The sequence below is a fragment of the Uloborus diversus genome, chromosome 1 (assembly GCF_026930045.1).
Source record: "Uloborus diversus isolate 005 chromosome 1, Udiv.v.3.1, whole genome shotgun sequence".
NCBI lineage: Eukaryota > Metazoa > Arthropoda > Arachnida > Araneae > Uloboridae > Uloborus > Uloborus diversus.
This window is the reverse complement of record NC_072731.1, coordinates 245,025,716-245,047,916: the sequence shown is the minus strand read 5'-3', so window position 1 is coordinate 245,047,916 and position 22,201 is coordinate 245,025,716. Positions and strand designations below refer to the sequence as shown.

At 30.5% G+C, this 22,201-nt stretch overlaps 1 protein-coding gene across 1 annotated transcript; it reads right to left on the bottom strand.

Annotated features, from left to right (window-relative positions):
- Positions 1-3,533: 3,533 nt before the first annotated feature.
- On the bottom strand, positions 3,534-12,664 carry LOC129234223 (ras-related C3 botulinum toxin substrate 1-like). The gene is made up of 5 exons (XM_054868156.1): positions 12,525-12,664; positions 11,382-11,496; positions 8,130-8,247; positions 5,534-5,694; positions 3,534-3,611 (listed from the first exon to the last, which is right to left on the bottom strand). Exons 1-5 carry the CDS (start codon positions 12,662-12,664, stop codon positions 3,534-3,536), a joined length of 612 nt encoding a protein of 203 aa, XP_054724131.1.
- Between the last annotated feature and the right edge of the window lie 9,537 nt (positions 12,665-22,201).

Here is a 22,201-nt window from a genome sequence, read left to right as displayed (position 1 = left end):
TTTCATTATGTTACTATTTTGATACGGTTTAGTACATTTGGAATTTCCTTTAGCTTTTGAAATTAAAATATGAAAACTGAGCACAACTTAAACATAAAATAGAAACATGACATTACATTAAAACTAAGCTTGCAATTCAATAAGACATTATGAGTCCTGAGTAACTTAATATTACGATGCACCGCTATGAGCTTTTAGCACTACTACAAGAGCACAATTGAGGTAGTGAGAAGCAAAGGGATGCAAATGGCAAAATTAAAAATTTGGAGATAACCAGTACAAATGGTAGGTGAACCTCTCCTCTGTCTTGGGGCAAGAGATTGTACTAGTAGCCCTGGTAGGTGCTGCTGTATAGCATAATTTAGAAAAAAAATTCAATGAAAGCCTACCCAGGATCTGATCTTTAAAAGTGTTTTACTCGAAATTTAAAATAGTGCACTTGCATCCCTTTGCTTCTCACTGCCTCAATTTATGTTCAACAATAACACTGATTCATTATATTTCAAAGTAAAATGTGCATTAGAACTGAATAAGAATGGAAACTTAAGGTTAGTTTAGAATACTTGATTTGGTATACAGTAGACTCTTGATTATCTGGGAGACTTTTGACAAAATTGTAGAAGATTCAGTTTGGCGCTGTTTAATTATATATATCAAATGTTTACTGTACAAATTTTTGCTATTATCTGCTATCTGCATGATTTTTGGAAGAATCTGACTCTGCTTATGAACTGTATCTCTCCTCATACAATGTAGTTTTGATATACATTGAATGCGCTCAGGTCAATACTTTACAAGGCAGAGGTAAGCAAGGTTTGAAAATATCATGATCAGTTTCCAAACATCGAAAATATCCGATATTTTCAATCAATACAGACTAAATTCGTTAAATAGTAACTGCATACTTTATTGACGCTCGTTTATTTTGTTACATTATAATTATAATATAGACTTAAAATGAACGCTTTTTTCATTAGTAATCTATAGTATATATCTTTCACATAGATATTTTAACTGATATTTGTGTGTAAATGATAGTTACAATCCTTGGTGAAATGAAATAAAGAAATGTTTTCAAAATAAAATACTGCAGCTACTTTATAGTTTTATTAATTTAAGTACTTTAGCAATAGTTGCTTCCTAATTTTACAAAATTACACAACTTAAAAATTAAAATAATGCATTAGTCTGCATCAAAATGAGACAGTGTGCTTATTTTTCTGACTAACTTTTAATTTTTGACTTGTCATTTTTTATTCATTTTAAAATTGTTATACATCAATATTTATTTTTTTTATTAATATAAAAGAAAGAAGTAGCATATTATTGCAATACATTAAAACATTACATTATGAATAAATCAAAAGTACAATAATTTTCATTTATTATGAATAAATATAACTTTTAACAATAATAATTTTAAATAATAAAATTCCAATTAATAAAAAAAAAATTAATGTAGCAAATATTGTACATCTTAAGATAAATATCGAAAATATCAGATACCAAGGTATTTCCAAAACATATATCAACTAATGTGTTGGTGAACCCTGTAGGTAAGTGAAAATGATGATGAGGAAATGGTACTTGATCGGTAAAGAATAAAATCGAGGAAATGGTAAATGAAGACAGCAAATCAGCTTGATGTAAAATAGTGCGCAAAGGCGAAATTATACAATTTGCTGGCAGGGTTTTTGAAATGAACGGCCCCCACAGAAGAAGGACCTCATACCAGTGTAAGACATAAGCTACTACTGCATACCCTAACACATGACTAAGTTTATATTAATTAGAATAACAGAAAGAAGTTGTAACTGCAAAAAATATATCTGAGAGTTTTCTATTTCCTATTCATTTCAGATAATTAAGAGTTTACTGCACTTAAAATCAATCGACACTGAAATATTTTTAAAGAAATAATCCAACTTGAAAGCACAAATAAATAATAATAATATTTTTTTTAAAAATATTCTAATTCAATGAAGTACAATTTTTTCATAATAATTATGAATATATACATAAAAAAATATTTAAGTTACAACAGATTTATTATTATCATGAAATGAAAAGTTGATCATCAATAGTTTCAAAATACATATTAAAGATTTATTTAATACCTACAAAAACTTATGTTTTTATGTTATCTACAACAGCTTTAAATGCAACAATGTATAAAACATTTTTGGTTTTAAAACATAATTTTTAGGAACATACCAGACAATGACTAGTGACTGAGTATGGCATTATTATCATTTTTGCAATTAGTCTGCCAGTTTGAAAAGTATTCATTAGCATAATTAGTTTACTTATGAGATACAATTTCACCAACTCAAATAATGAAATGAATTATAAAACAGTATTTTGTTTGAAGTCATAATCTAAAGGTATTTATAGACCAATATTTCTTCAACAGGAAATCAATAACTGTTAGTTTCATTTTTACAGTGCACAAGAAAAGCAATATTCAAAGGCTAGGATCTCTAAGTTGTCAGTGGTTCCCATTTACTTCAATGTTTCATAGATTTTAGACACTAGCAGTACCTTCACACATATAGATGAGTATTTATAATACAACTAAAAGGATTTTTATTCATAAGATCAACTCAAATATAAGCATTCAACTTAATTGACTCACATATAATGGCTTCTAAAAACCAGATTCTACGAGAAACATGAAAGTTCTCTCTTAAAAAAGGGAGTGGGGGTCAAATTGCAGTTCATCAATGGTATGCCATCGGCTAAAGTAAGAAGTGATTATTAAGTTTAAAATCTTCTATTTTAAAACATTAACTATAAAAGCATATTTATATAAATTTTACTTTACTATCTTTACAAATACCCTTAAACCATTGACCATTCTTATAGAACCTGGAGTTTTAACAAAAACTTCTCACCACCAATAGCAAAATGGCGGCAGATAGTTAGTGTATAAGATCAATATATTTTATGCAGACAGAGTGAATATACACATGAACATAGAAGAACAAATTATGACTTAAAGCTGCAATGAAACTGACGAAAACAATGCATAAATACATTCTTCTAAAAACACAGAGACATTTATACATTAAAATTTTTGCTTCAAGAAAAGCTCATTTTTGGTGCATCAGCAAGAAACAAAGGGCTGGAAAAAGTGTATACAAGTACAAATTACATAAATTTACGGATGCAGCGATAGAAACTGAAACAAACACGGATATTAGTTAAAACGCATTGGCATTTTGCTCACACTTCATAAAAATTAAGGACAAAGCACTGTTTCTCAAAAGTGCAATCATTCTTCATGGTTTAAAAAGGATCTATATCAAAACCTGAGAACATTCTTATAAAATACAGATCTTTGGTTTCACATATATATCAACAACAAAGTTCAACATAATAACACTTTTTTCAGCCCCCAATTATATTTAAGAAATGCATTTAGGACACTTTAAAATGCAGACTGTGGTAAGCTGTTACAAAAATGATTCATCATAAAATGACATCATTTCACAGCATTTTGGTTATAATGTACTATGTAGTTAATGTTGTGGCTACACTAGTTTGCACTTCCTTTGTTGCCTCTTCTGTGGTTCTGGACGTAACACCGCTCTAACAGCCTCATCAAAAACCTGCGCATAAAATTTTGAACAGTTTAAATCAGACACATTCGAAACTAACAATATTTAAACACTTTGAATTGCATATACAGTGACCACACAATTAAGCATTTTGAGTTATGTGACAATTTTTACTGTTCTCAATGAAAAGACGCGGGAAATTTACCAAATGAGACTCATTAAAATACTGATTGCTAAAGCCTGCTTTGAAAAACAAGAGTTTAAATTTGATGCAATCTTGCATTCTTAGAATCATTATCCATTAGAATTTATTTTTTATTCTATTAATATACTCAAAAATTCTATCCGGCATCAACGACGATTCTAGTTTTCTGCCCGAATAACTACAAATGGCAACAGGATTCCATTCCAATTCTGATGATAAATAGTGCTTAAACAAGTGTTTAGAGTCTTGCTTGCATTAGAGAAAACTGGCTAACTTGGACATGCAATGAGTTCCTTTTTGCTATGTTGTTATGGAGACTTTTTGAAAGATTGTTTCTATTACACTTGAATTGGGTATGTGACTGGTTTTTTTTTTCTTTTTTTTCTTGCAAGTCAAAGCAGGACGGTTAGTTGTATTTTTTTATATAGGTCAGCTTCTCTCATTATTTGTACACTCCTTACGTATAAAAGACCACTTAACTTGGTCCTTTAAAATAGTACAATACTCATGAAATGTGCACGTTTGGTAATGACAGCCTAAATACATAGTACCGTGTTTACATTAAAAACTAGTTAAAATTATTCAAATGTTTATATTAGTATTAGAATGCAGTTTGTTTTCCTTAATAATACAATTTCCAAAAAATAATTTGCTGACTTTTATTCAACTGGCCTCTTTAGAAACTGGCAAAATAATGATATAACTGCTGCTCCTGATCTCTGATGACAAGGCACTACCTGTCCTCTTCTCATTATTTAATGTTTGTTCAAAATTTCTCGTTGTATGTGTGCTTGCACGTGCGCACACCTAATAGTGAGACATATATTACAATATTACATACGAGGCGTATTTTTAAAGTAAGTTCCGTTTTTATATAAAAAAAGAACGATTACAGATAGAGCAAAGAAATTTATTGCACAAAAATCTACCATCCTTACGCTATTTTTTGACATTGCTCCCGTGATTTTCCAAACATTTGTCATAGCGTGGTACAGGTTTTTGTATACCTATTCATAGAAAATTGCCGCCTGTGTAGTTAGCCAAGGGATAACATGTTCTCTGAGCTCATTATTGCTGTTGTGCCACAGACCACCTTGGAAAGACTTTAGATGCCGAAACAAATGAAAGATGCTGCGAGCGAGGTGAGGGCAGACCAGAGGATGTTCAAAAACGCCCAGCCAAAGCCCTGTAAGAGTCCTCATGGTTGACTAAACGGGCGGTAACTTTGTACGAATAGGTATACAAAAACCTGTACCACGCTATGACAAATGCTTGGAAAATCACGGGAGCAATGTCGAAAAATAGCGTAAGTGTGTTAGATTTTTGTGCACTAAATTACTTAGCTCTATCTGTACTCGTTCCTTTTTTATATAAAAACGGAACTTACTTTAAAAACACGCCTCGTATATATAGGTAAACTGATCTCAATGGAATTATCACCCCATGCCTTCAGAGCGTTTTTCAAAAATTGACATTTTTAAAACTTTAATTGTATTTTTTGTGTATTTTTAAGGGATTTTAGGTCATCAATTGCCAGACCCTGCTCATCACCCTGTACATCCAAAGTTCTAGACCAACTGAACTTTCCAACTCATATTTTTAATTACTAGCACATAAGACACAACATATATATTAGACACAAACAAGACATAGCTAACAGTAAACACGATAATATGAAATTAGTAAACAAAATTCACATGAACTATATGTTATAGAAGAAATATTTTATATATTTCTCTGTAACTAAAAATAATGAAAAATGAATTACCTGTTTAAGGCCTCTTTGTGTAAGTGCTGAACATTCTAGGTATTTTACAGCTCGTATTTTTGAAGCCAATTTTTGGCCTTGTTCTCTTTTGATTGGAGACAAACTTTGTTCACTTAAAAGTTGTAAGGTATCTTTGTCTTCCCTTAAATCAATTTTAGTTCCTAAGAAAATTTAAAATGTTTAATAAAAAATCAACAAGTGTTACTTTAACAAAATTAAGAAAATAATAGACACAGTTCATTATGACTAAAATATCATTTTTTTTTTTTTTTTTTGATATCATACAAATGATACTCTAAGTAAAGGATCACCAGAAATTATGCTACATATAAAGAATTCGTATTGATATTCATGACAAAACTTAAAAAGATATTATAAAGATATTTTGAAATGAACTGGCACACTAGTCTTAAGAATTTCACTAAGCTATGTGTCATAAAAAAAAAGCTAAAACATTTTTACATTAATACATCCCATTTATCCATAAACCTTTACATTATTCATATATAGTAAATAACAAAGCCTATAAACCTAATACTAGGTTCTATACAAGGAAAAGAAAGATTGGTGCAGAAAATTGAAAGAAAAATGCTACTTAAATGTCAATTATGACTCTTATTTCAAACCAATCCAAGTACAAAACCTTCACAGGATCTTTAAACTTGTTTTAAGCTAAACCGGTTTTATAGATATCATATCTGAAGATGAAGCCTCCAATGCATTTTGCAAGTATGAAAAATCTGAAAGGTGAAATTGATTTATCCACACTTGTTTTTAACTTTCAATTTTGACGAGTTGGAAAAGAGATTCAGACCGTTTGATATCATCAAAGCAATAAAGTAACCTTTAAATGTCAACCCTTTTACTTTCAAAGTATAAATGCAATCAATCTAAATCTCTGCATACCTTTCAGTACAAGCAAGGAAATAAAAACTGGACACAAAAAGTTTTGGATCCCCAAAAGGTAATGTACTAAAATTCAAACACCATAAAAATAAACAACGAATTAAGATGCATAGATGAATAGATTAATATATTCACAATTGCTTATTAATAGGAATATCATCATACATAATTATGAAGCACTGTTCAATAAAATGCAATGACAAAAAATCCCATTGACATAGCAAATTCATATTTTTAGAAAGATTTTTTTTTTACTTTATAGATTTTTCATATATTCTTTATCAACAGGATCGGGGGAAATTTGAACCATCTTGGGAAAATTTTACAGATTGATTTTTTTTTTTAATTTTTAATTTTCTGATTTTTTTTGCAAGTGTCTTTTGAATGCATTTTCTTTTGCATCACTCTTTATATTTCATTCACTTATATTTTCATTAACTATTTGTTGGATAATAATTTAAATTTTATAATAAATATTAGATAGGAGACTTTAATTAAAACTTGCATGTATTTACTTAATTGACTTTTTAGATACCTAGTTCTACAAGTTACCAGTTCATTTTATTAGTTTTAAAGATGCAATTCCCCCCCCCCCCCCCCAAATTATCTATATCTATAGTAAAAGGAAAGAATTTTTATCTGAAACATAAAACATATTGTAAAATTCTGGGGAAATTTTCATACAGATAAGGGAAAATGTTGGCATTTAAAATCATTTTCTGCACACCTGATTTTTCCGCCAGTATATGAACAATAATTTTTTATTGACTAAATTGCAATGTCCAACTACTAATTCACCTTGAAAAAGTAAGTGGTGCATGCCTCTCCGACCGGTATTCAAAAAGCGCTGTTATGTGCAGAAAGGTAGGGGACCCCTGCTGTAGATGAATTCAGGTGAGTCAACATTTTCCAAGGAAAGACAGCAATTACTTTCCGGGTGGAGTTTCTGGTCGTAACTGTTCTTATATGAATATAAACTACCATATTAGAATCGGCAATATGTGTTAAAATCGAGAGTTCTAGGTGAAGTTTTGACCTTAAAACCTCCTCCCTGGCTAGGGCACTGATAACCAGTAAAGAATGCAAATCTACAAGTATATTTTCTGGCATAGAGCTTTTTGTACAGGGGTTTGTGTAAGATCAGCTTCTGTATATATTTTTTCCCCTTTGATTTTTTTTCAAATAAGAGAGAATTTTAAAGTATTTTTCAATAAATATAAATTATGAAGAATGTAGAAGTCTCGCATTTTAGTTAAAAGAACTAAAATATTTGATTGCACTATTTTCATTTTGACAATAAAACTCATAGAATATCCAGATTGTGATTTAAGTGATGTTTTTGAACCCACCAGGAAGAATTTTCACTTGACCTAGTATTATCAGCTGTAACTGAAGCACACTTGAGGACCTCTTGGTAAAATTAAGCATCATTTAAAGATCCTTACAAATGAAAGCAAAAATAAAAGTTTTAAAATTTGTATGAGCTTCATGCTCAGTGTCAACTTACAACTTTAAAGGAAGAATGTGCTGACAGTAATCACACTTTTGAACATATAGGAACTAATAAAATGATTTAACAATTTTTTAGCATTCCCAATGCCACAGAATTAAAAGTATTAGAAAATTATTAAATGTCTTTTGTGAAATTAGAAACATGATTATATTTTCTTTTTTTTCATTGATAACCTACCAACTAAAATAATAGGAGCATCTGGACAGTGGTGTTTTATTTCAGGATACCATTTCGATGTGACATTTTCAAATGAAGATGGACTAACGACACTGAAGCATACAAGGAAAACATCAGTCTACGAAAAGGAAAAAACAAATTATTAAATAACGAAGCATACTAAATAAAACACAATAAAAGGAAATTTTCACTAGTTAAGTAATAAATAATAACTATGTTATTATCAACTAATTTCATTTTAAATAATGGGGCTGCAGATTGGTTCTTCACCATATGCAGACCTAATGCATTCCCCAATCCATTTTTTCATGTGGCACCAGTATCGGCAGATAACCATTACCACAAGATACTTATGACGCCCAGTTACCTCACCAGATGGATGCACCTGGATTCTCTTTAATACGAAATTGCACTAGGAACTTAAATTTGCCAAGAGTATTCAGTGACAAAATAAATACTCTAGGGATCTTTTAAATGCAGCATAATCATAGAACATGGGAGCTAATGATTTTCAGCATCTTGGAACTCTACCAGGTATAGCCATCTTAACTAATATCATACAGTCGGACCTCGATATAAGGTCATCCCCATATAAGGTCACTTTTCTAAAGTCCCGGCTCGCTCACTGAATAGGAATTCTATGTTGTGTCTTATCAGATATGTAGTCAGGTTATAATACATTAATTGCTTATAAGGTCACTTCTGTCTGATTTCTTTAAATAATATTTCAGTGCTTAATAGATTCACTTTCAAGAATTTTCCGCGATATACGATGCTTAAAAAGTGAAAAGTATTCCTATTGCGTAGCATGCAGTGCACCAAATGCAGTAGAAAGTGAGAATTACGACAGTGACGCTAAAATATGAAGCAGTAGTAATGAGGGCACTCAGCGTGTACATATCGCACTTTTTTACCAGTCATGAGAAGCCAAAGAAAATTTTCAGAAAACAATTAGAAAACATTGTGCTTAAACGAAAAAAAAATCCGATATTTACGATAATTTTAAGTTAGGTAAGTTGCTCATCAGTTCTCTGCTTGGGCATATTTGTATGCAGCTTTACTCTAAATGAAAGTTCTAAAAAATCATTTCAAAATGTCTTATTGCTTCCGAAAGTTTATTGGTTCAAATCTATTAAACTATCATAGCCTAATTACTAATATTTTTGAATGTATTAAATTTTAAAAATAATTTAATGTATATAACACAGGGGCAGATCCAGAAAATTTTGTAAGGGGGGGGGGTCAAGTTTCAATCACCAGTGTTTTCCTTCAACGTAAAAAAAGTATCACTCAAGCAGGTGTGAGAACCCACCAAGGAGGTCGGTGCATCCCCTCATATGCTACAGAGCACCGTCCCCCAAATGAGATCAAAACCCTTTTAATTTACAGCCTCCCTTAAATTTTTCAATGGCACAGCCTGTACCTCCCCTCTATCCCTTAAATGTTCATCAAAACTCATATTTCTTCAGGCAAACAGGCTGGTCACATTACCGTAAGCTTTGACTATATAAGATTACAGCTATAAAATAGATGAAAAAAGCAAAAACGACATGCAGTTTGATGTGGAAGAGAACTCTGAAAAAACGTTAAACTCATTATAAAGATGATTGTTCTTTTGAAAATGAACAAAAAAACTCAAAATAGCAATAGCCCAATAAACCAATCAAGTCAATCTTTTGAAATATGACGCACTGAGAAGAAATACTTTGCATAACCAAGCAAAGTACAATTAACATTGATTCTATTTTTCGGTTCTAAAAAAATTGAGTTTAATAAGAATTATAGTAAAATTTTTGTCACATGGGGGTCGGCTGACCCTTTGACCCTCCCCCTAATCCGCCCCTGATATAACATGTTTATTTATCAATAAATATACATTGATCGGTTATAAGGTCAGTTTCGTGAAGCCCCGAGAGGTGACCTTATATCGAGGTCCGACTGTAAATGCAAAAGTGACTTTGTTCATACATTTATTTGTTTGTAATTCTTTCCCGCCTGAACTAATCAACCAATCATCATGAAATTTTGTATCCACGTTATCTGGGGTGCAGAGTAGAACATAGATTGCTTTCCATCCAAAAATAAGTACTTAAAAAATTTTTATTTCAATTTTATAGAAAATCATTTGATATTAATTATCTCATCAAAATAAAATCATATTTGCTTGATTTTTCAAGCATTTTAAGGCCTTTTAAAAGCTGCACAGTAAGAACTTTATCCGAAGTTTGAAGGATAACTAGAACACCTCCTAATTCTTCAATTTTTTAGAGGACTTTATATTTTAAAATGAGGCTTATCTTTATTTTTAAAGTATAGTCAGCAGTTTTTGTTCAGGGAATTGAAATTAAATAAAGTTGAATTTCTGATTCATAGCAGATGATATTTTCGTGAATTGAAGTAATAAAAAACAAACATGAAGATTTTTTTTTTTTTTAAAGTTATATTTCTCAATAAAATATCGTCTATTTCGTAATCATAGTTGTTTGAGGAAAATGAGTAAAAACTTGTTTTATATATTCAAAAAGAATAAGAGATTTAGTTTTCAGGTTTTTTTTTTAAATATTGACTGCCAGTTTTAATAGCTTTTAAGGAACACAAAAGATTGGCAAAATTCTGTTAAGGTGATGTACGTTAGTTTTAGAATAACTTTTAGTCTAAGTATTTAAAAAAAAATTGTGAAATTTTCAGAACATCACTTATTAATAAATGCTAAATCATCTAACTAACAATCACCATTTTAACATTTTAACAGCTATGTCAACATGGAAAGATGCCTGATGCTGGTTAATATAAAAAGATGAGTCAAGTTTTGGGATTTTAAAAAAATTAAAAGAGGTCTAAATTAAAATTTTGTGTTAGAAAATTTCTCTATTATACATATTGATGCGTAATTTTACTTCTGTTTTTTTGCCTTATGGCTGAACATGTGTCACTTGACACAACTTTTATTTTTGAGGTAGACCTTGCGACGTTGGGCAATGTAGCTAGTTGATATAATAAATATGTTAAACCAATGTCGATATCTCTTGTGGTGTTAAACCTTCCTCCTGATTTTTTTTTTTTTTAAACTTCAAAACTACTTTTTCCACCTATGATTGAACCCAACTTCAAAACTGCTTTAATTTTTCTTTAATATCTTTTGCCATCCTGGGTCTTTAAGCGTCATTGTGCTTGGTCATCTTTTGGTCTTTCTCATGTAGGAGACATGACCGGAAGCAAAAATATCTTTAAATTACAGAAAGGATTTTTTACCTGAGGATATGATAATGGCCTCAGTCGATCATAATCTTCCTGACCAGCAGTATCCCACAGTCCTAAACTAACAGGAATGCCATCACACATCATGGCTGCAGAATAATTATCAAATCTGTAAAAATAGTCAATGTGAGCAAAATAAAATGTGAAATAGTGACTGGCAGTTAGAAAAAAATAGTTTTCCTAAAAATTCTCATTATTTTTTTTTTAATGAAAAACTAAAACAAGCAGAAGGTTTAGAAATTTAAAATACTTAGCTTAACTATTTTATAAGGAAATTTAGTAATTTTAAATTCTAACAACAAATCAACTTATTAATTTATTCTTTAACTTTTTGATGGCTAAAATATCAATGTAAAGAAGAAAAAAAAAAGGTTCTTGTTGCCACCTCAGCTTAATGTAGTTGAGATTTTGAATATTACTTATTGAATGTTAAAATAACACAGCAACAATCTCTTTAATCTAGTATTTTTCTTTTTCTGCTCACCATTTTAAATAATGTTAACACTTTATTCAAATCAATTTTTTTTTTTAAATACTATATAAAACTTTTAGTGGAAAAGAAAATCTCATTTGGGTGAATTATGCTAAAAATTTTGCAGTTATGCTCATGAGAAAAAATAGAATTTAAGAATTACAGCATCGGCTCAGCACAGAATCGTTTTTCAATGACAACATACAATCAGGCTAGCTGTCATAGCAATTATCGCACCATCTGTGCTAAATAATGTTCATCAATGAAATCATAGCTACCAAACTAATGTTTAAAAAAATTTTTACTTTTATTAAAAGAAAACAACACATTAATAATTTTGTTGTTTTCATTTTACTTTGATTTGTTTAACCCGAAAAATCATTTAATACAAAGTGGTGTAGTGGTTCGGACAGTACATTGTACAATTTAATATGCATCCTTTAACAGGAAATTCTTTTAATTTGAAAAATTATTTTGATCTTCTCAGTTGTGTTAATGTTTTCCACTGTAATATGTACTGGAGAATTATTATTTAAAGTGATTTAAAGCTCTCAAAGGGAAAGGACAAATGACATGAATGAAAATGATTTTATAAGTACAGAATAAACTAGTTTCCAAAAAAAAAAATAAAATTCAAAGTTAAAATAAGCAAAATGTATACTGACACTGTTGGAACATATTCTCCGGGAAAACTATCGGTTGTGTATGATATTAACATGCAGGTTTTACCAACAGTTCCATCACCAACCACAACACATTTTATTGGCCGTCCAGATGATACGCTACCTGCAGGCACCCTCTGCATTAGAAAATTCGGGAAATCTGAAAACGAAAAACAGTATAATACACCAACAAGCACACTATAAAACATGGAACTGACTTACATATCACTATCCTTTTTTCTAACAGCAATAATACAACTATTGTTCCGATACTTCAAGTGATGTTTAAAAGCGCTCCACCCCCCCCCCCCAAATTCCTCAAAAAAAAAAAAAAAAAACATAGTTAGAAGTTAAATCGACAAAAATATTGATGGTATTTTTCTCTTCGAGGAACTTAAAAAAAAAAGGATACCATAGTTGGGGTTAAATAGACAAAAATATTGATAGTACTTTTCCCTTTTAGGAACGCAGCTAGGCTTGCTGACTAGTTTATTTTTAACCTTGGTGAAAATTATGCCTCTATTATCACCGTATTACGCACCTTTTTTCTTAAGTTAACATTTTATTTGAAGTTTAAACATTTATTTAGGACTTAATACATTTATTTGGCAGGCTGTTTTACATGCAAATGGAGTATTTAAAGTTGATTTAGCAAATTATTTTGATGGAATTTAATAGGTTTATTTCTGTTTCATTTAACAGATAATTTTACTTTTAATGGCTCAATTCAATTATTTAGTGGATTATTGTTTTAAACTCTTGGTCTAGTTTTAAGATTTTAAAAATACTTTTTAAAGACAAAATAACATACATGATATTACCAAATAAATTGTTAGTTTCTATGTAACTTTGACCAAATACGACAACAATAAATAAAATGAAAAATAAATGGGTAAAAATGTACCATGTACGCATAACCGAAAAGGATTAAGATATGGGAGTGGGAGAAATCAGTTAATTTTGCGAAAATATAGGATATTTTGAGACAGAAATTGAGAAGGACAAAACATCTATTACATTGCTTTTAGCATAATTTCTTATGTTCATTATCAAATTACTTTTCAAGTTCAAATAGAGATAAACAACTGCTGTTTCTAATTGTGCAGTAACAACTCCTTAACATTTGTTACAGTAACTTTACAAGGAACTGGCAACCATTCTTTGATGTAGCACACAGTCATGAATTTATCACGTCATAAATGTCACTATTGCAAGGGATCCAGATGACAGTAGGCTCAGAACAGGACCCAAAACTGAGCATGAAAAAATATTCTGGTTAGACAAAGAGGCCCTCAGAATTGAATTGTACTGGGCCCTTAAATGAGTGAATCAGCCATTGGTGGCACCATTTTCGACAGATGCATTACCTTTTAAAAATTTCAATGCTTAGTCTCCCATCCCTGATCTTCAGGCTCAAGGCTTCGAATCCGAAGCCCCGAGACTCTTCGTACTCGGGCACTTTGACTCTTATGATGTGAACTTCACTAAGAATTCAATTTAGCAAACAGTATCCAAACAGATACAAAAGGAATTTTTAACATATCAAATATTTGTACCACATCGACATTTACTATTATTAGAAAATTATATAGAGTCAAACCCAGATTTAAAAACTCACTGGGACCGAAACTTTTATACGCTAAATGGGGGCTATTTGTAATACAGTAGAAGACTGTTATAATGCACACCTTGGGACCAGAGCTTTTGCGTTATACAAGTTTTTGGTTATATAGATCATTTCACAAATTTTGAAACTAATATTCAGAATATATCTATATATTAGCACTTCAGAATGAGTTTTATCTGCAATGAGTATTAAAGCACCAATATTACAATTAGTTATTCACAAATAAATATGTTTCACAATCAAAATCCTGCACTTCTGCTATCTTCATGGTTTGCATAACAACTGCATTTTCAAGAGCATCTGGTATTTTCTGTTTACTATGAGTACTAATTTTCAATTTAAAAGCTTTAAAATATGATGGAAAGATGAAAAACTTTCAAAATTTAATTTGCCTAACAATTTTTATTTTTGCAAAGCAAAACAGAGGAATTTTTTAAACTTCAAAACCTATTGCTTACTTCTGAAAAGTAGTGCAGTTTATAGAGAACTGCGTTATACAGGTTGGCGTTATAACGGTCTTCTACTGTATCAAGATGAGAGAGAGAGAGAAAAAAAAATGCACTAACCTTATCTAAAAGCCCTAATAAGCAACTGCACAAAAATATCCATGATTAGAACGTGTACACTTTCCATTCAGCATCCCGCAACTAATTACACAATTAGTTAATTTGAAATTTTAAAGTACTGAGAAAGAGATGTTAGACAATTTTCGTGATACTGGACTCGAAATAGTTCTCTTTTGACTTTATAGAGAGAGAAGAAAATACTGTGTCATTTACAGCCTGCTGCATGAGATTATGTTTTTACAGTTTCCATGTCATGTAAAGCATTGGGAAAAGTAAGTTTTAATGGGAGTTTCATTATCGCCTTCTGTACCAGAATCGCTGGTTGCCCCTCACCTGTAAAAATGACCGATTCCAAGAAAAGTCTTTTTCTGCTTTGGACAAGATGGGTGTATCATCATTAGGAGAACAATTCAATATTTCCTAACTCAAATTAACAAAAAAAAAAAAAAAAATTGGCTTTTAAAATAATTTGTTAATTTGAAGTTTATTATTCGGTAAAAAGGGGTTTTCGCCTTTATTTTAGTTGGGGAAAAAGAAAAATTCACTAAATTCGTTAAATAGAGATTTTTTAAACCTGAGTACGACTGCACCAACCGGTTTGAGTAGGGTTTGAACTCGCAAACAGGGGTGCAAGAGGCTGATGCCTTACAATTACAACATTCTGTAGACACAATTTCGCCATTCCTTTTTTTTGATAATTTATCATTTTTCTCACATGCCAAACATTTGTTAAGAAAATAAGTTTTGGATCATACATAACATATTTTAAGTAATAAATGGTTATTTTTTGTTGAAAAAATTAAATTTCCCCTTATAATCAAATAGCCTCCAATCCTTGGAGTTTTTTTTAATTTTTTTTAAGCCATGTAGTTGTCACTGAAGTCAAAGTTTAAGTTATTTGGTTATAACAGTCTTTCATGCAGAGATGAACTGCTGCAGGGTGCTCTCAAGCTTTCAGACTCTATGCCACCGTTTCAGCACTAACAGGAGATCGTCCCCTACATACCAGGTAGAATAAGAAACTGCTTAGGGTTACTAAAGCTAGTTTTTTTTGGTAAAAATCAACATCATTTCCCCCATACAAAATTTACCTTTCTATACATAACTAGATTTTCAGCTCATTATTGTTTAGAACATATGAACTGAACAGACAAAGAAATAAGCAGATTTATTTGAGGTGATCTAGGATCTAACTGAGGTTGTCACTTTCATAGCATTAATGAGAGAACTGATATTTAAACCCTAGGTTGAGAACTGTTGAACTACTGTAGAGACGTATCGAGTACCCGGTAACTATACTCGGTACTTGGCCCACTTGCAGAGTACTTGGCCAAATTTTGCCCAGATACTCGGCCAATACCGAGTAGATGTAAAATATTAAATATTGTTCAAGACATATTTTATAATTAATAAAAAATGTCAAGCATATAATCTACTGCAATCATTTACAATTCAAATTTACAAGTCAAACTTAAATTTTCAGAACAGCAAAGTTTGTTATGCTTCAATGGAGTAAATCTTTATTTTAATGTCCCCAAAGTTAATAAAACTTATTTATCAAAAATGAGGCAAAAAAGGTAGTAAGCATAGAAAATATGAATTGTTTTTATTATTAAATGGATTTTTGCTACAAACAAAAATTATTTATAACAAATTTAAAAAATACCTTCACTCAAAAAATAAAAGCAAATAAAAAAACGTTAAAAGCACAAATGGGCAGGAACACTGCAGACTTGTGTTTTGACGTTACAAGGAATGCCTTTTAATGAACAAAATGTAAGCTAATGGATTTAAAGACATCCTACAAAAGTCGGATTTTTTTGTCGGATGTCTTTACATTTATTAGCTTACATTTTACGCACTGAAAAAGACGTTTCTTGTAACACAGAAACATGTGTCTGCAATGTTCCTGCACATTTGTGCTTTTTACATTGTTTTATTTTCTTTTAAAAATTATTTATGTTTGGGGGACTAGTACAAAATAGATTGATATAATTTGTTTTAATTCTAACTTGATTAATCAAATCTTTTATATATTTGTTTATTTTTAATTTTGAAAATAGCTTTTTTGTAAAATTTTTGACACAAGCAAAATTTTTTAAATAAATGCGTAGTAAAATTTCAGCTAGAATTTTGCTTTAAAAACTATTATATAGACATGGAGGTCTATACGCCTATTCCAATAAGTTCAAAATTCATTACGTGTGTGTCTGTGGTTCTTCTTAAAACATAATTGGTACTCGCTAACTCGGTACTCGGCCAAAGTGCTACTCGGTACGTCTCTAAACTACTGCATTGCAACTAACAATATGTATTAAAACCAAGGGTTCTGATGGGGTTGACCCTCCTTATCCTTCACCCTTTCGGAGAGCCCCTGGTACAACTCATCTAATGTCGACAATTCAGTACTACACCACTATTTAAATTTATAATAAAATAGAACCTTTAGCCCTGAATTCAAAGATTAAACTTTTGCTTTAACTGAAATTAGCATTAACTAAAATAAAAGGGGGAGGGGGGCAATGTCTTAGGGTTTTTTCTTTTTAAAAGTAAGACAATAATAGAAAACTAGGTTCATAATGTTGGACTTAACATTTTCAGCTGATTGTAAAGTGATTTGACAACGTGTGTAACAGATAAAGATCAAAACTAACAAAAATTTCAGCTACATTTGTTAACGAAACGTCTAGTTAAGTACGCTGCATGAAACTAAAGGGGAAAAAATAAAACTTTTATGTTTTGTCGAAATGTAAATCATTAAAAGAAAATGATATTTATCAAATAAGTACAAGTGAATATTCAAATAGTTAAATTTAAAAAATGTATCTACTAAACTCTATTTAAAGCAATTTAAATAAACATTTTTTAAAATAAAAAAAAATAACATGTAAAGTTTTCCGCATTCAAAAGCACAACAACTTTACAAGTAAGCTTCACTTTAAACACATTTTTCTCTAAAAGAAACTGTCTCAAAAAGGAATTCCAGAGAAGTATGTAGATGCCAGTGTTTATTTAAGGATATTTTGGGGATTAGTCATACAACAATCAAAAACCACATTAAGTAACAGAACAATTTCATTTCCCAATGAAATACCAAGAGAAAATCTGACATACCTCACCTTTCAAATCCAAATAAAATTGATCAAAGCTTTTAAAATATCCACCGCGTCGTTTTACCGGATAATCTCTGTTTTCTATCTGGTATCCTACATGCAGATATTCCGGCAGATTTCAGATGAGGATCTCCCCAAGCCAGAGGCAAGATGATCTCCACCCAAATACAAAAATTAATAATAACAACAACAACGAAGTTCCTTCGCTAAAAGGAACGTAATATGAAGGAAAATATAAACATAATAGATTGCAAATGACTCTAACTTTAAAGTTTTATTTATTAATGTCAGTAATGTTTATTTTCTCTTCAGTCAACTTTCACTTTTGTATTTAGGTTCACTTTTTGCTCATTATTGCTTATCTTTCCAAATGAAATTTAAAAATTCATAAACCATTAGGTTTTTCACTATCAGGAAACAACATAAAGCCTATTCAAAGAACAAGATAGAAAAAAAAAATTTAAATGGAGGAAAAATGTTTATCTATTTATTGTGGAATTTGGGTATGGCAACAGTGATGCGTTGCAAGTAAACAATCGTGAGCAGCACTTCAGATTTCTTTCGCAGGCAGGAATTCAAAATTGTTAAAATGCTCTGAATTTCTCTTTTCGGAAGTGTTTAAGGTAACAGAGATGATAAAATAAATGAAAAATATCCCGTGTTTTCAATCAAAATTCCTGTGCTTGTTTTATAGGTCAAATATCAATGTTTAATTTGAATATTATCTTTTATTAGACTTATCAGATTCCTAAATCTGATACTATTCTTTTAAATTCTTTCCAGAAGATCGACGATTATTTCTCTTTTTTGGAAAAAGTTGACTATTCTGAAATAGATTTATATAGTTTTGATTTTTGGTTTAAAACAATAAAGAAGAACATTCAAATATAAATTCATTTTAAATCTTTTTGTTTCTGTTACTTTATGTTGATTAATTTGCATGCAAATTCGGATTATTTCTCAAGTTTCTATCTAAATAGGTGGAAGTAGAAGAATCTTTCAAAGTTTTTTGTAACTGTTTAACCTTTGCTGTACTTGTTGCTTTCTTATATTCTCAATGTTCATTGGTTTTTCCGTCACAAAACAGAATACTAGAAGGTTTATCATGAGTTCTAATAATCTATACATTTTTATTGTTTAACATCAGCTCTGTCCCAAAGAGCCATGCTGCATCTCCCCTTCCCTTAATGCGAAAGGGGAATGCCCCCCCCCCCCAAAGAAAATCCCCAACATAAAATTGCTCTCCTAAATATTTCATTGGCAGAATCAGCGTCCCCTCGGGCTAGACCCCCCCCCCCCCCCATTACACCCATTCTAACCTATAATTTATCTAGTTCATAGGTCCATAAATAACGTTATGTCTATAACTCCATTTTTTTAATGAAAAAACTTCTAATGCTTTAAATTATAGTAGTGAACATTTTGTTCTAGACTGAATTGCTAAAATGACCATAATAGGGTAATGTTTTTTCTTTTTTTGGTAGGAAGTAATGACAATGTTTGCTAAATTTCTGTTATAGATATGAGACAAAACTTTAAATTTAATACTAAAATTCTTTTGCAAAAATATATATAACTAGCAGTACCCGTACAGTGATGCCCGTGCTAAGAACTTAAGGAAAGTATGTTGAATTAAAAAAAAATTCACACCCCCTCCCTCTCCCACTGATGCGAAATGACCATTTTTCTTTAATTAAAATGCCTACACACCTTTTCCAAAAAAAAAAAAAAAACCTATTAAAGTTTCTTTGGAATTTAAAACTACTTGCCAAAACATTAAATTAGATTTACTGTTGCTTTAAAACTTGATATAATTCTCCAAGTGTATTTAGTTCATCGTTTAATATGCCAAGCAACCACGCTACTGTAACCCTGCCTTTTAGTGAGTAAAGCGTTTTTTTTTCTGCAATTTGAAATGTTTCGCCAAATAAACAAAAAGTACATCAAATAGCATCTTACAAATGTAAAATTGTTCCGCAACTCTATTGTGCATTGCCAAACTCACCAAGTGACTGTGCTACAGTCAGTAACATACTCAATAGGTGAACTCTGGCCGACTAGTGATTCAATCTTTCTAACGGGAATGTTTAAACAAAATTTCAGTAGCAGAAAAACAACATAATTTAAAAACACGGTACATCTAGGACAAAAAGAAAAGCCCGTACCCTGTAAAATGTTAGACATGTAAAATTTTTTAAAAATATGCTTACATTTTCGTCATGTTTGCTCCGTTTTTTCTAATTTCTATTTTAATGGAACATTTTTTTTATTTATGACTCGATATTTCTTTTAGCAAATAATTTTACACTTTAAAAGATCATAGGATCATTTAAAGTCTATTTGGCGAATTGCTTTAATTGGGTTTTTCATTGATCGGATTTTTTTAAACTTTTAATGGCTTGGTTTAAGTATTTGGAGAATTACTTCTTTATCTTGTTTCTTGTTCAAAAAAGTACAGTGACAAAATAATGCATGGTTTTGCCAAATAAGTAGTTCCTACGTAGGTTTAATCAATCATTCTAACAATAAGCTAAACAAAGACAATCACCAAGATTAATAATGTGCTATAACGTACGTATAACAGAAAAAACCGCGTCCCTGATAAAATAAAGGTAACAGTTTTCAAAGAGCATCGACCTCCCTTTAAAATCCTCATCTATAATAGTTTTGAAAATATTCATTAGAATGGGTCTAATAGCATAAAAAACACCCTTTCAAATAAGAGAAATATTCCTCGATATCACCATTAAAATAAACATATCATTCACCCTTAAAAAGTATGTTAACAAAACCACAAAGAGTCAGATTTTTTTAAAGACTACGCATCCATTAAAATCGTACATGAAAATATCGACTTGCCAAAACTTAATCAAAAGGGAATGTATTTTATATGCCCTGCTACAGACAAAGCTTCAGTGCATTAAAAACTGATTGCAAGAAATTTTACTTCTAGATACTCAAGCAAGAAATGGTAACAAATAATATTGTTCAGCTTTTCTTCAAGCTAAAATTAATCTCACACAAAAAATGGAGGAAGAAATTTCGGAACTGATGTGATATACCCCAACCCTTGGCGACTTTTTCCTGTTGGCGCCAAGAAAGCGTCGCCAAGAAAACGATGCATGACGACATATGTCATACATCGTTCTTAGCGATGCTTTTTTAGCGCCAACAGGAAAAAATCAAATAAAAAAACATGATCAAAGCACTTCAGAACACAATATATATAAAAACAACATAAAAGCACAACAAAAAACATCACGAATATATGCTTCAAAAATGTACAGGGCCGGGGTTTTTTGTAAACATATTAAAAAAAATGAAATAAATTATCTATATATACATGCATAATAATATGTTAATCAAGTCAAACATTTGATTCAATATTTCCCCGCAGAAAGCTATTTCAATTATTTAATTTAGTTACAAGATTTTGTTCTAATCTCTTTAATTAATCAAGAAATTAGGTGTAATGTGACTATTGAATAACTGTTAATTACATGGAACCTTAATTACCTTCCAAAAATTAATTGTTTTTCTCGCAAATAGTATTTAAACCAAAAAACCGGTTTAAACCAAAAAAACCTGGTTTAAACCAAAAAAAACCGTTTTTTTTTTTGTTTTTTTTTTGAAAAAAAAAGCGGTTTTTTTACCAACCCTGCCCTGAACTCAAGCCCATTCTTGAGAATTTCGCATATAAGTGCATGATGTTTTCTATCCCGTTTCATCCCCTTAAAATTGAAATTTCCTAAAATCCTTTCTTAGCACGCATTTACGTTATAAAATAAACCTGTGTTCCAAATTTTAGTTTTTTAGCCTCAGGAGTTTTGGCTGTGCGTTGATTGTCAGTCAGGACAAGCTATTTTATATACAGATAAATGTATATCATTATGTGTTAGCAGTTAAAGTTGTACACCAATTTGTTATGTTTATTTTTTATTTGCTTTTGAGAAAATGCAGATGAAAATATTGTATTTTTTTCCAAATGTTATGAAGATCTGAATATTGTATTTCCAACTATGAACAAAAAAAAAGGTATATTAATAAGAGAATGCAATACTATAAAAATTCACATTTTAAGATTTACAGTCATTGAAGATAGAAAAATATTTACCTATTATTTTCACTTTTCTTTTCATGGAATTGCCCCATACACATATTTTGATTATTATAAATTATTTTTCCAATGTTAAAATCTTTTAAGCTGGTGGATACTGAACCTTTTGAACCATTTCCACAAAATGAGCCTAAAAGTTTATTTTTAGGAATGAAACTATTTTGACCAGTGGCACTGTTTTGTACTTTTTCTTTTGAAAATTTATGTCCTTCTTGCAAAATAGAAGTTAAAATTATATGTTCTTTAATGTGTTACTA